This window comes from Oryza brachyantha, chromosome 3 (genome assembly GCF_000231095.2).
Source record: "Oryza brachyantha chromosome 3, ObraRS2, whole genome shotgun sequence".
Classification (NCBI taxonomy): domain Eukaryota; kingdom Viridiplantae; phylum Streptophyta; class Magnoliopsida; order Poales; family Poaceae; genus Oryza; species Oryza brachyantha.
Genome location: NC_023165.2, coordinates 7799785 through 7814447, shown reverse-complemented (window position 1 = coordinate 7814447; position 14663 = coordinate 7799785). Strand labels below are relative to the sequence as shown.

At 42.4% G+C, this 14663-nt stretch overlaps 1 protein-coding gene across 1 annotated transcript; it reads right to left on the bottom strand.

The window, feature by feature from the left end:
• Positions 1–8186: 8186 nt before the first annotated feature.
• Positions 8187–13712, bottom strand: LOC102711787 (oxysterol-binding protein-related protein 3C-like). The gene is made up of 10 exons (XM_006649776.3): positions 13268–13712; positions 12369–12462; positions 10678–10794; positions 10235–10307; positions 10035–10153; positions 9797–9918; positions 9535–9711; positions 9163–9307; positions 8852–9030; positions 8187–8729 (listed from the first exon to the last, which is right to left on the bottom strand). Exons 1-10 carry the CDS (start codon positions 13375–13377, stop codon positions 8483–8485), a joined length of 1383 nt encoding a protein of 460 aa, XP_006649839.1. The 5' UTR covers positions 13378–13712; the 3' UTR covers positions 8187–8482.
• Between the last annotated feature and the right edge of the window lie 951 nt (positions 13713–14663).

The window sequence follows — 14663 nt, the reverse complement described above, 5'->3', positions numbered from 1 at the left end:
CCGGTCGTCTCGGTGCGTGCCGGTGGCGCGCGGTGGCCGGCCACAGGAAAACGTGGGTCTACGGGAGGGGAGCTTGCTTGACGTGTAAGGCCGGCAACGGGGAGAGCCGAGGCTTGGAAAGGCAAGCAACGAGGAGAAGACCGCGGGAAAAAAAAAGGAGAGCAGTATCAGTGTATCACACACACGGCCAGCCCACGGCACCACACCAAACGGGGAGCTTGCTGCCTGCAACTTGCGCAGGCAGCTAGCTGGTTGCGGTTGCTCCTCCGTCTCTTCAGCAAAGCCTTCCTTCCGCCCTCGTTGTCTAGCATTTTTATGAGAAAATTGTCAAATAGCTTATTTAAAAGTAAAAAATAATTTATGAATTAAAATTTTTATATATGTTGTTATTTCTAAAAGTAAAGAATGTAAATAAAATATGAAAAAAACTTAAAGTTGATTCTAAATTTAAGGTTTAAAAGCTTATAAGTATAAGTAAAAATAAAAATATGGTATCTTTCGTCTCTCGTCGATCTCCATCTATTTTTTCTACTTACCTCTCGACTACATATAGACCTAATAATACGTGAGGCTCATATGTCAGTGAGTTATAGAGAATCTAGACTCTTCTCTTTATAAACAAACAATGCTATAGAGGATCTGGACTTCTTTTCTTCTTCTCCCCCGTGCACGATGAAAAACCTCTCCTCCTCCTACTACTACTACCAATTAGCCTGGGTGACAACCTCCATGGACTAGCCATGTGGCCTTTATTAATTACCGGTCTCTCTTGCGTAACACCTTTCCCGTTGCCCACCAAGGTTATGCAGTACAATCCCCAATCGCCCCAGGATCATATCGGTGGTGAACACCAGCTTTAATTAGGATCAAATCAGTCATCTGGACAAAACTGAAAGGATGTGCATAGACTGATTTCTGTGTAAATAACATCAGATTAATTACAGATCAGGACTATCATATAATTATGTGGGGTATAAGTTTAAAAAAACAACTAAAATGTTGTGTGTCACATGCAGAAGAGTGATTAATTGTTAGTGTGGTTGGGGTTTATATCAGGCGAAATCTCGCTCTAATACGCCACATGGCTCGGCTACACAGTAGTGTGGTCCATGGAAACAGTAATGATCGGCTTGCCGAGTGAGGAGAGTACGGGGGAACACCCGTTCGATGGAAAGATAAATAATCAGGGCTTTTCCCGTACCACTCGAAGCATAACACTCTCGTCTTTATCACTCCTGCTTATGTTTATAGGTTAAAATTTAAATTTTCAATTTTTAATTTAAAGTTGATTTTAGTTTTTTTTAGTTTTGGTTTTAGCTTGCTAAGAAACATATATGAAAGTTTTATTTATAAATAAAACATTTTTAGTTTACAAATACGTTTGTTCTCACCCTCAAGATCGTTGACGTATTTTAATCATGCACTGGTGCATGATTACTTGGAGCAGCGGTTAGCTCAACGTGCATTGCCATTCGCCGCCACTAATCTACACCACTACTATACGATACGTACAGTGACTGTTAACTGTCAGTAATCAACTTGTTACTGCACAATCCTCAACCACACAAAGAGAAAGCTAATCGTCATCTGGTCTTGGTTGGCAGGAGCTAGAGCACCCCCAAAATAAGCAGTTTGTTCAGTTGGCCTAATCTTCCCCAAACAAACAAAAAAGAAAAAAAAAAGGAGGAAGAAGAATAAGAGAGTGACAGAGGAGGGAAAAGGATAGCGTTCGGAAAAATAATAAAAAGATGTTCGTTCAATAGGCGAAATGGAGCACTTCCACGCGCCCAAATGAGCGACGCCCCAATGCGGGAACGTGCGCCGGTTCCGTTTGTGGCGTACACTGCCGATGATCACGTAACAGCAGTAGTTAGGCCAGTCTCAATACATGTTTTATAAGGGTGTCATGTATGTTAAATAAATGAGTAATTTTCTTATCATTGAGGAGATACTATGATACCTTAGGTACTAGAAGGTATCAAATTTTGTATAGAAAACAGTGGTAACTTATGATGTCTCCTTAAGGATGGAAAAAATGTTCTAAACAAAGTGACATATCAGCAAACTGCTAACTTGACAGTGTTATTAAATGAAGGAGTTTCGTAAGATAAGAGAACAGTTTCATCCCTATAAAACTCATCTGACTCGGTTAACTAGTTTACCGTCTTGGTAACTATAAAAAAACTATACATTGAGGCTGGCTTTAGGGTAATTTGTGGGCGAGAGAGAGGGAGAGCCGGTGCCATATCCTGGGATGGAGAGGCCACACCGCGTCTGAAAGCTCCCGGCCTAAATGCCGATCGCTGTCCATGGCGTACAGGTGCATCCATCTCAGCTACAGCATGCATGTATTCACCCCCCAAGTGCCAGAATTTTGTTCTTGTGGTTCTTAAGTAAGATGCCATCCATGCCAGTTGCTTCACAGGTCTAAATGCCAGGAAACCCAATGTATTTAAGGTGCTTCTAATTAATCGATCTGGACCACCTCCCTTTCTGCTTTTCCTACTGGTTTTGCCTTGCTTCTCAAAGTGGACCTTTGAGCTTTTTGCTTACAAGCCACACAACCCTCTCTATTCTCTCTCTATCTCTCTCTCACATAGACATACACACAGACTCTCTCTCTCTCTCTTATTGAAATCTTGGTGTATAGATACCACATGATACGCTGGAGAGTGAGGGGGAGAAGGTAGACAGTGGATGGTATATTCACATGCTTGTGCTACATGTTTTTTTAATCTAGCTGTGACTAAGCAAGCAACAAATGCAGAGCAAATTACGTGACAGATAGTTAGGGAGAAGCTAAGTGTCACATGCAGACTTGTGATGACAATGTTGGATCTAACCGCAATCATAGAAAGCTTCAGAAAATAGAAAAGGTCACAGTCGCCTCAAGTCTACACTGAATAATATTGATTATTAGTGTCAGCTGGAGCGATCTCAATTTGACGGCCGATCTGTTAGATGGTCAGAATCGCCCGGTGGTTGGCTCCAATCTTGATATCAAAAAATAAAAACAGGAAGACGACGACGCTAGCCTGAGTCACCCTTAAAGCATACCCACACGAAATTCCATCATTTTTGGCTGCAGTTTTTTTTCAGAAATTCAGAGCAAACAGGAGTTACAGCTGATGCATTTTGAAGGACTCCCACCGTTCTGAATGTTATAGCAGAGTTATTAGTGACATTAGACAAGCACTGTGTCTATATAGTTTATGGAAGGTGAGAGTGCAGCCTCACTGACCACAAGATTCTGTGGTGCTAAAAAACGCTTTTTACTAAGAAATTTGCTAATCATTAAGGTGTTCTCCCCCCTCTAATTAGGGTCCCATCTTTGGAGGGAAAAGGGAATAATGAGGCGTGCATCACATTGCTTGTCTGCACTGGGGAGCAGTAGCTGCCACTCTCACCAACTTCCCAACTAAGACAAGAGGAAAATGGTGGCACCTATTTGATTAATGCTACTGCTTCTATTGAAATTTTCTTTTGTCAAGTTTTCTTATGTTATATAGTGGAAATGTGACATTGGATCATTGGAGTGGGAGGGGTTCAAGAAAGGGTTTAACAAGTGAAGATAGTAGCTCACATGGGAGGTGTGGGCTTCAGTGTCTCATCACATGCTTTGATCAAAATGGCTTTCCTAGTAGCTGCTTGGAGCAGGGGAAATCTTGTCCCTCTGGGTGTGAAATCCACTACAATGCATAGCTACATTCTCAATTTAAAACTACGGTGAGTTTAGATGATATTGATTGTTTTTCTTAGGACAGGTGTGAGAGATTAAAGTCACTAGACAAGGCCATGACACAACAAACTGTATTATATTGCACACAATTTTGTATCTATCAAATATATGTGAAACTATAGAGGGGTTTAAGTGTTTTACAATAGATAGTTCAAGGGTTGACTAGTTTGATACATTGGCATGTAAGAGGGCAATTAATGAGTTGACCTTTTCAGTGAACGTATATTGCCATGAGCTTAAAATTGGCTAATTTTTTTAAGCTCATCATTAATGCACTTTCACCTTGATCTAGAAAGTTGCCTAGCTATCTCCTACCTAAGATTATCCACCAGTGCTATTGGCGGTGAGAGATTAACAAAGTGAGCTAGCTAGCTGCCCTATACCAACTGGCATGAATATACTTTTCCAAAATCCTTGCTATCTTTTCAGAGCACTATAAATCTATATACACAAATCTCCACTTGGTGAATGAATATTTTTGTTCTTTAAAGCAAAGACAAGTGATTACAAAATTACCAGACTGGTTCCTCCCACATTGATTAGAAGAAAAGTAAGGCGTCATGTGAAGGGAGCCTCAGTCACATGCTACCTTCATGCTACTCTACAAGAACAGGTTGTTGCTTCCTGGAGGAACAGGTCACGCCTAGTTCCCCCTAGGCCATTAGATCAAATAATATTTTTCACCTCTAATTACATTTTTTTAATTCTTCTTTTTGTTGAGCAAATGTAGCCAGGTTGGGAAATCACATGGATTGGTACGCTTAAAGTTAGAGCTGTGATCAGATCACATGACAAAAAAAATTGTTTCTTTAAATAACCAAAAATGTATTCTTTGGATGCTGTTGGGCGTTTCTTTTAACAACTCATATCATTACAAGTCTAAGAGCATTAATTTATACTGACACTATCCCGTTGAAAAAGTATCTTCCTTCAAAAAAAATACATATGGGTTCTCTCTAAATAGTTGAACCACATACAATTATCACATAAGTACTGAAGCAATCAAGAATACCAAAAGATTAGTGACACTAGCAAAAGAAAATTATTTCCACTAGAATTACTCTGGAATCTCTCCAAATTTGCAACTGAAGATAACTAAGGCCTTCCCAAAATCATTTTCCAAAAACATCACATCGAATATTTGAACATCTAAATAGAGCATTAAATATTGATGAAAATTAAAACTATTATGGGGAAAATCATGAGACGAATCTTTTAAGCCTAATTAGTACATTGATTAGCCATAAGTGCTACAATAACCAACATGTGCTAATGACATGTTAAATAGACTCAAAAGATTCGTCTCGCGATTTCTAGGTAAAATCTAAAATTTGCTTTGTAATTAGACGACTTTTAATATTTCAAATATGTGACCGTATGTGTGATGTGATCCCTCTCCTAAAAATTTTTGGGAAGGGGCCTAAGCCGACTTCACATGTATACACGTCTTTGTTTACCTCCCTTTTCCGTAGTGTAACGAAAGAGATGTATGAATGGTATATTCTTTCCTTGGTGGTCACATCCAAATCCATCTGTTTCATGCCGAAAAAGAGAGGGGAGGGGCAAATTTACAGCTAAATTGACATGTACTGACTACTGGGGGTGCAAGTACAGCGATATGAAAAGTTGCAAGTGGGGTTCTACTTCCAGGAACGCGCTGCAAAATGCAAATTAAGTGGCTGCTTTTGCATCTGGATTAGGCACAGCATGCTCAGCTTAGCTCAGCTCAGATGTGGGGTTTATTCGCCTGCTTGATGATGTGTGCATGCATAGATTCCGTTCTGCAGGGCCCCACAGCTAACGGCATACTATGATCAGACAGTAATAGGAAAACACCTGTGCATCGATCGATCTATGCCTGTTTTTACTCGGATGAATTGCCACTTTGACAACCTATCGAGATAAACATAAAAAATCCTACAAAATTATCTCAATGCAACTCATCAGGAACAGGAGTGACATATTTGAGACTGGAGGAGCTAGTGTCAAGTGTCACCTCTGAGAATTACCTGGACTAATTGGATCTACTAGGAGATAAGACACCCCCTAGCTAAGCGCCTAAAAGCTACTAATCTCCATCTATCCGAAGCGGGAGATTCCCTCTCCTGCATGAGGCCCTCTCATCCAAAACCCCATCCATGATCCATCCAAATCCAAGCTGCACACCGGAAGGCAGCCAATAATTCGCGTCGCCTCCAAGTACACATGGAGGCATGTGGCATTCAAAACATTTTAAACTGGGCGCTGCTGCTGGTCCCCGTCTCCCCTAACCAAGCAAGCAGGGGAGGCCACGAGCCAGACGCCCCCCCCCCCCCCCCCCCCCCCCCCCCCCGAAAACCGAAAGCGAGAGGGACTCGTACCGGACTGACCACCCCGCCAGCCAGCCGAGGAAAACGAGCCATTTTCTCCGTGAATTTGCTGCGATCGCACCGTGATCCGGCGGGGGAGCCGGCGCGGCGCGGCGCGTCACTGCGGTTTCTTCGTTAGCCCGAGCGCGAAAAGAACGGCGGGTCTGCATGTTCTCTCGTTCGGTACGGGCATGATCCGCTCGTGCGCCGTGTGTGCTGTCGTGTGAACCGTACGCGCGTGAGCGCTGGGCCAGCCCAGCAACAGGGTGTAGTGTACGTGCTACACGGGGTGCATGTGTGTGTGACACCGTCAAGCCTGACAGACTAATAGTGTTTTCTTAGGAATTTTTTTAAGATCGATTGGTTTTCTTATACTTGAGCGATTGTTTGTAGTGGAGGCGGTGACGGCGGAGCCCGAACGGTGTGTGTGACGATATGAGATGAGATGGGAGTCCTTGTAAAGACGGTGCACCATTGCAGCGCATGTGTGTGAAATTTTTTTTCGTCGCTTTTGCTTTTTTTCTTTTCGTGGGTGTGTAGAGTGAATGTCTTGTGATGGCGATGGTTTTATTGGGGAAGGCATTTGGGAGAGGGTGGTAGGGGAGAGAGGGGCGAGGAGGAGTGGTCCATCTCCTGATCTGACTGAAGTGGTTTGGGTTGGAGATGGTGGCCGTCCAGCTAGAGCAGAGAGAGACAGTTGGGTGCTCTCCTCCTCCGTCTCCGGCTCTCCGGGCTTGTTGGATCACACGTTAAGACCACAGTGCCCACCACCAATCCCGTGCAAAGAGGACCGGTTTATATTCGTATTATAAACCAACATGATCATCCCCAATTGCCTAACTAAAAATTTCTGAAAGAAGTAGCATGCAGATTGCAGAATACAGTAGCAATCTATTATTCATGACAGATTGGCAGGCGCTGCTAAGTTCAGCTATGTGTCCTATGGAGTGTGGCGATGTGTGACCACTGAAGAAGCGAAGTGGCCACAGTAGCTTGAATCAGGTCACAGGAGGTGGTGCCAGTACATGCGCTTTTGGTTGAAATGGAAGTATGAACTGGGCCGGGAGGGTTTCTTCCAATCCAGTCCACCGGTTTGATCAGTTGCAACGGCCAGGTTTCAGCAGAAGTGATCTGAATTCGAGTGTTCGTGACAGGTCCATCATGGGACGCCACACACGCTTGATCCAATCATGGGAGCAACGCGACAAGTGGCGCGGCCACCGCTCCTCCTCGCGTCATTCGTTCGCGACGCACTCCACGTGACCTTTATCTTCTTGTCCCTTTTTATTTCTTTTATTTTTGCCCCCCCCCCCCCCCCCCCCTCTCCTCTCCTGCCCAGCTCAGAGAACTTCCGTGCCTGGCCAACAAGTTGATTGCTGGATCCTTGCAGGGAAATTTTTTTTTTCTGAAGGTGCTTGCTCGTAGCAGCTTGTTTTTTTTTTTTTTTTGGTTTTCTTTCTGCCATTACCTTTCGAAATGTTAAGATGTAAATGATCGTTTGGTGCCGGTTCACTGAAGCGAGAAAAATGGGTTATGGGGGAGTACGGAGTACTTGGACAAGGAGTTAGCAGCAGGCGCATTATTAGTGACCTGACCTGACCCGACCCGACCCTGGGAGAGTTGAGGTTAAGCTGCCATTTGGTAAAGCCGGGACCGGCTGTACCAAACGCATCGCCGTAGCTGCAAGACGCCAAGACACGCAGGCCCACACCACATTCATCACCGAACAACGCCATTAGTGCCGCCCATCGAACACAATGACCCACAACCGCCTGCCATGATTTAATCCGCAGCCATGCCTGCCTCTGCCAGCGTCTCAGATCAAGTACGCACTTCCAATGCTACCGCGGCCAGTAGTAGTTCATCAGCTTTTTGGCTGCTGTTGCGAGGCTTCGAACGCTTTCTGTCCAGCATCGGATCAAATGCAGTGGATATACTTGCACTGGATCAAATGCTATCTGTCCAGAACCGGATATGCTAGGACTTTGCAGCACTGGGATTTCACCAGGATTACGTGAATGGGTAGTATCACGTTCCAATCCAAGCAAGTATGAAACAGCGAACGATCAGAAATGCAATCAAGTCGATGGGCTCACAAGTGACAGAACAGTGCAAGTGCCTGGTCGGAAATGACGGACTTGACACGCTTGATGGTACATGGGCACAGACCACTAACAATAGCTCGAGTAAATTTTGTATTTTTTTGCTAGATTAACGACAGTATATGGACTACATCGAATACACAATCACTTCCTGAACAGTAGCAGCGTGAAGGGAAAAGGTGGTCATAATACTACAAAGGCACGAAAACTGCTGAGATGAATCAGCGCATAGCAAGGCCCGGAAGCACTTTAGATAATAAAAAATAAGGATGCAGTTTCAGACCCCGTGAAAATCATTGGGAAGATGAGCTGCCGTACTGCCACGGGTTGAATTCGATCGAAGTGACGTCTGTATCGTCGGCCACACTTGAGCTGTCAATGACAGCGCGATGCTCGGTGTATTTTCCATTGTATTCATACACTTCCAGGTCGCCCCAGGGAGTAGGGGAGATGTCATCGGTCATGTTAAACCATCGTGGAGTAAATTGCTCCCCCTTGGCCTCTCGAGTTCTTTTCTCGGCTCTTTGTTGCTCTTCAAGCCTGAAGATTTCCAAAAATGAAGTGTCAGGTAATTGGACAGTGGGCGCACACCTCAAATTCCAAGCAGGGTCGAACTGTGAAAAACTGAGACAGTGTAGATTTAAGACAGAATGAGTTATTACCTGCTCTTTTCTGAACCTGACTTAGACATGTCACCCTTCTCAAGGGCATACCTATCAGGCCTCAATCGGGAGTCCGATGCCAATAGCTTCTTTGGTGCAGTATCGAAGCTGTTTATTTTGTGTGCAAAGTGTGTATACTGGTACTTGTCATTCGGTGGAGTAGGAGCGACTCTCCATATCTGGGACAAAGTATAATTTTTTTTTAGTATAATTTTGAGCAGCTGAGACTTGAGCTTAATTATTATAACACTAACTTTGCCCATAAATAAGAAATATTCCGCACAATAATGGGTATCCAAAGAAATTCTGACCTCCTTGAGCTCAGTTCCTGGAAGAGGATCGCCTTCTTGATCACATGGCTGGCAACTCATGGACTTGTTCCACTTTCCTGTTATCATTATTTTGGGCTCCTCAGCTGCACTATATACATAGCCATCCACCTCATACCGACCAGCCCTAAAATGACAAGTAAACTCAGAAAGGCTGGTATAAAAGGATTACGAACTAACGGTTTGGATACATTATAAAGGCAATAAAATAAAAAACATTATATTTCAATTAATCCCACCACCTTCCCAACAGAGACCCATTCAATATAATGGTAAAACAAAGGAAACATAATTACAATATAAAATGCCATGTAGTAAGATAGACGTGTAGTAAGATAGACGGTAAGGAAATACCCAAACCAGCCACATGGCTGGAAATAAAGCACAACTTTGTCACCAGTTGTCAGGTTTGTCATGACCATCTCTCCAGGAGAATCAACCCAAGTACGCCCAAATATCAAGTTGTTGACCTTTGTGAGTGGTGGTACCAATTCCAGCATGACACCGGACTTCTTAAGTGTAACTCTAGTCCTGTGATGCAGAAAAAAGATTATTTCGGATATAAAATAGCTGGTTTATTCACAACCTTGAAATAATCACAGGTCAAGAAATTTACCTTCCAACTGGATAAACCTCCACAGAGTTCCCCAAGAATTTGGTCTTCAACTTGGAGGTGATGTCATATGTAAAATGTGCATTTTCACAGTGAGCTGCACCCATTGGAGGATGATGGCTTACCTAAGAAAATAGCGTTAAAAATTATTGAGTGAAATGCAGTTGCAGAACCAACACCATTAGTTGACAGAAGATGTTTGCAGAATGTTTCTGCAATTGCGATGTTTCATGTCACTAACCTGCTCAGCGATAAAGGTAATACCCTGGTGGTTAACCATCTCATATGTCTCCCCTAGGATGGGATTGAAAGGCTTCCAGGTACGCTGGTATGCAAAGTAGACCGATACAGCCCACGTAGCTGAAAATTTAGGTTAAAAGATCAAACAAGAAGTACATGGTGAGGTAAAGGCATTGCTCATGAGGGAAGATGCGAACTCACAGGCATATACCATACGCATGTATGGGTCTTCACATTCATCTGCTTTGTCTAAAAGTTCACAGTATTCCATCAACTGCATTCAAAACAAGCAGTTAAAATTATTAGCAATCAATTACCAAGACTTAAAACAGAAAGATAAGAGATGGATCAAAGAATGACTGGACAAATTATAGATTGTGGAATCTCATGAAAATTCTCTTGTTCCTCAATTTTATAATATGACTTTGCATCACAGTTAACCACATCGGTACTTCTACATTCAGAAAGAGATGACAGGTATCCTTGTGCAGAAATTGTTGCTTTATGGTCCATGACTATATATATGCTTCAGTGAACTATTAATAATGGAATTTATGCCCAAGAAACAACAGCAGACTGTATAGAAACTTGGAATTTATCACCAGATCTACTCTGCATTTGAGTTAGTAGTACAAAGTGCAAACCTCTGCCATTTTTTGAAGCATTGTCATCGGCTCAAAAATGATGACCGGAAGTGTCACAAGTGATGTAACATCCGACCCTATGTACTTGTGCATCATCTTCCAATAACTATCACGATCCTGCAAGTTAATCGAAATGTCAAGAAGAGCATATGCAGTGACAGACACGGTAATATTGTACGGCAGAGATATAGAGGTGTTCTAATCGTCATCTAGAAAGACCATGTATGCAAGTTAACAGCCCAACTGAATGTTGTAACACGTTGATAAACCATGACATTATAGGTCATATAGTAGTACAAAATACACTAAAATTATCGTTTGATGAAACCAACTAACTCATACACACTGCTCGTTTCTTGACTAGGGAAGGGTACGAGAGTGGCAAATTATCGGATATACCAGATTTTAAGGATCAAGGAGGCTACCATTAAGGGTTCGACTTTTCAATAATGCTGCTGCGAACTACTCCTTCAGTCCCAAAAAGAATCAACTTCTGAGGAAGAATCTAGACAACTAGGTGTATAGGTTCATCCCCAGAAATTTGTTTTTTCTGGGATGGAGAGAGTACTTTAACAACACAATAGAAGCTCAGCATGTCACTATATGGATCATGAGTGAAACATGTAAATTAATTGACTTCAGTAGGCATGCAGCTGGTTTGATAAACCAGGCAGGATCCATCCAACCGACTAAACAGGTCAACTTTTGGCAGACTATTTAATCACATTAGTCTATGCAAAGTCTCAAACATTAATCAAGGTAAAACCAATGTCATATGGTAATCATGAAGACTCAGTGTGATATATTATTACAAAATGACTTTTTTTTTAGATATAAAAAACAACAGTTGTGGAGACATGTAAGATAATCTAGAAATAGAAACAATAATACTACAGCTCTGTTAGGCATTCTTTAGGGGTTTTGAAACTCCCGTGTATTAGAGCATACTTATAACTTCTGTGTAGTGCTGCACTGCACAGTGGAATCTTTCACTCAGTAAATGTTTTTGTTTCTGTGTTGTGCTGCACAACACAGGGGAATCTGGCTAGTTACGAGCATCCTTACCAGCAGTAGTAAGAATTCATTGATATCAGGTAAAAGAAAGGATGTTTTAACTGTTTGTCATGTGCAATGATTAAAACATGCAAGTGCTTACAACTAATGCCAAACCGAGTACAATTTTGTTGGTCATGTCTAACTTGTGTTCAAGAAAGACTATTGCGATCATTAAGAGATGCATGACACTACAGTAGCCCCCGACATTTAGCTTTATTAAGAGTTGGTTGTGTCAGTAAAAAGAAGTACAGATTCCTGAAATACAATTGGCCAATTTATCCTATATAAAAGCCTAAAACTTGATATAAAATTAATCCATCACTAAGAATTTGTTAATAAAAATATAGGGGGTGGGTGTGCTAAGTAAACTTAGCTACAAAAAAAATTCTAAAACATTTTCATCTTAACTAGTGTATGTAAGACATATACCATAGCTGGTGTGTGTGTGTATATGTGTGTGTGTGTGAGTGTGTGTGTTTATTTCCATACATTAGTACCATTTGTGGACTGTTGCTCAATCAAAATTGCACAGTTGACAACATGAAGTAACCATGGTCAGTCTAACCACATGCTTGTATTTCAAGAAATAAGATTACTATTTGTTATCATCACTTCACTAATTCACTAATTCTCACCTCTTGCTTCCATCGTCCTTTCAAAGCCTCAGCTTCCGCATCTTCCGTGCCTCCATCTGGGTTAATAACTTCAAGCCCCTCATAACCAAGCAACCTATGCATAGAACATAACTGCTCATTACAAAAATGCCTAGCAACGGCATACTCTATTTGCAACTAAAAACAGTCCCTTGACAACAGAGCTTCCATATCTACTAAATGTGCAAGTTCAAGAAGAATTCAAGACTAAAAGGGAAAAACTAATAAAATAATGCAAATAGGCACCAAATGCTAAGCATGTCAAAGTGGGTTTCGTTCACATTAGGTCAAACCTGAAAATGTGTCATGAGAATTTAAGTACAGACGAACACCGTATCTACTTTAGGTTAAAGAGTTAAAAATAGATTATATTTCAAATCACAGTACATGCTAGCAGCTGGTATATATACACGAGTACAACATTTAGAAAATAAAGGAGTGTGGTTTTAACCAAATATTCACTTATTGAGTATGAACCTGAAGAGCTACGGGCCCACGGTTTAGCATATTTAACACGCAGATCATACCACTATATATCTATATTTTTTTTGTCAAGTACACTATATAACTTACAGGAATCTGCACAGAATATAACTATAGCCATAAGATCAAAGTTGCCAGTCAACAGGTGCCACGATCACTAAAGCCCAGAGCTTGAAATTTAATGAAACACGCGGTTCACAACTCGTCTAGAACCCCCGCTTGCAGGGATCAATAGCATCAGCTTGAATAAGGTGCGGAAACGCCAGATCACGAGGGCGAGAGGGCTGAAATCCTACTCGATCAGCCCGGGTAGGTTTTCTCACACAAATCGGAGTAGCTGAAGGCGGATCTGAGATGGCACGGGGGCGGGCAACTGAGACCGGCGCGGGGAGACTCACCCGTTGACAGATTTGTGGACGGCGGTGCCCCAGCTTCGCATGCCGGCGGCGAACGACGAGAAGAAGCCCCCGCCGCCGGATGAGGCGGCCCCCTCGTCCTTGGATCCCATCTCGGGCGATCTGCAGGTGGAGTCAACACGAGAGGACCGCGCGCGCGTACACGCGAGCGCCCGGAATTGCCGGGGTGGGGGGGGGGGGGGGTTCTAGCGAGTTAGGGTTTGGGCGCTGCGGCGGCGGCGGCGGCTACCCCCGCGGTGGCAGAGGAGCCCGCCGGGAGCGGGGGGAAGAAGGAGGCCGGGCGGCCGCGATGGGCGACGGCGCCGGGTGGTGGCGGAACAGGGAAGTCGAGGAGAAGAAATTCGGACCGGTCTCCGGGGTGGCAAGGAGGAGGAGGAGGAACAAAAGGGCAGGGGCGCGATGCGATGCTTCGTGCTCGTGCAGTGGCTGTGGCTGGCTAGAAGCTGGACTCGTGGGTGGGCAAGATGACCACGCTGCCCCCCTCTGCACTGATATTTCCAGGGCGTGCCCACACTGGTGAATTAATATAACTTTTTAAATGAACGTTTATGTAAAAAAATTATAAAAAGCAAAACGTTTAGCACTTTCGAAATAGGTGAATAGAAGATGTAAAGAAGTAAATTCGAGAATTGAGATGCTCTGTAGTACTACCCCTACTGCAGACTGACATGTTGCCTTAGTTCAAGTAGAAAAATAAGTAATTTTAATAATACATTGTCTAGCTCCATTTGTCCTAAAATATAGCAGTAGACAGCTATATATTCCTATAGCTATATTTTGGGATGTATTGGATATTATTTTTTTAGTTAAAGTTATATAAAACACATGTATTATGATTTAGGATGCATTAATCATGATCCTAATGTTTAATAACATCTCACTTTTATGATTTTTAAGTATGTATTTACTTAAAGGTTTCATATTATGATGTCTCAATGTAAATTCTTTTTAATTCTTGAATTCCTAATGCGTAAAGTGCCATTTTAAATATGTTAGATTTACTCAAGATTTGTATAGTGTGGGTTGTGGGGTTCTATATAATTTTTAGACCATAAATTTTCATATATATATATATATGTGTGTGTGTATATATATATGTGAGTATGCTATAAGCCCACGAGCCATAATAGGTGTGGTTTCTGAAATTTAAAAGCCAAAGGATTTGATTAAATTTACTCTAGAAGAATACTGTTGGTGTATAGTAGTATACCCAAGGATGCCCCAATTAGATGAAGACTTGAAAAGTCTCTGGACTTCTGTCCATTTTTTCCATGGAAAAACAGATCGATTCAACTGAAGTTTTGATACAACTTCTGCTTGACCAGGGTAACGATCTCTTCTATACGAAGTTTCTTGAGTCAGTTGAAACTCTCTGTAT

Bases quoted from the DNA above. Each gene is read 5' to 3' on its own strand.
- LOC102711787 (XM_006649776.3), bottom strand. From the start codon at position 13,377: ATGGGATCCAAGGACGAGGGGGCCGCCTCATCCGGCGGCGGGGGCTTC. The intron at 9,031-9,162 runs GTCAGAATTTCT...ACTTTGTCCCAG, and splicing joins CAGGAACTGAGCTCAAGGAG to ATATGGAGAGTCGCTCCTAC. The intron at 8,730-8,851 runs GTAATAACTCAT...GGAAATCTTCAG, and splicing joins TCAGGTTCAGAAAAGAGCAG to GCTTGAAGAGCAACAAAGAG.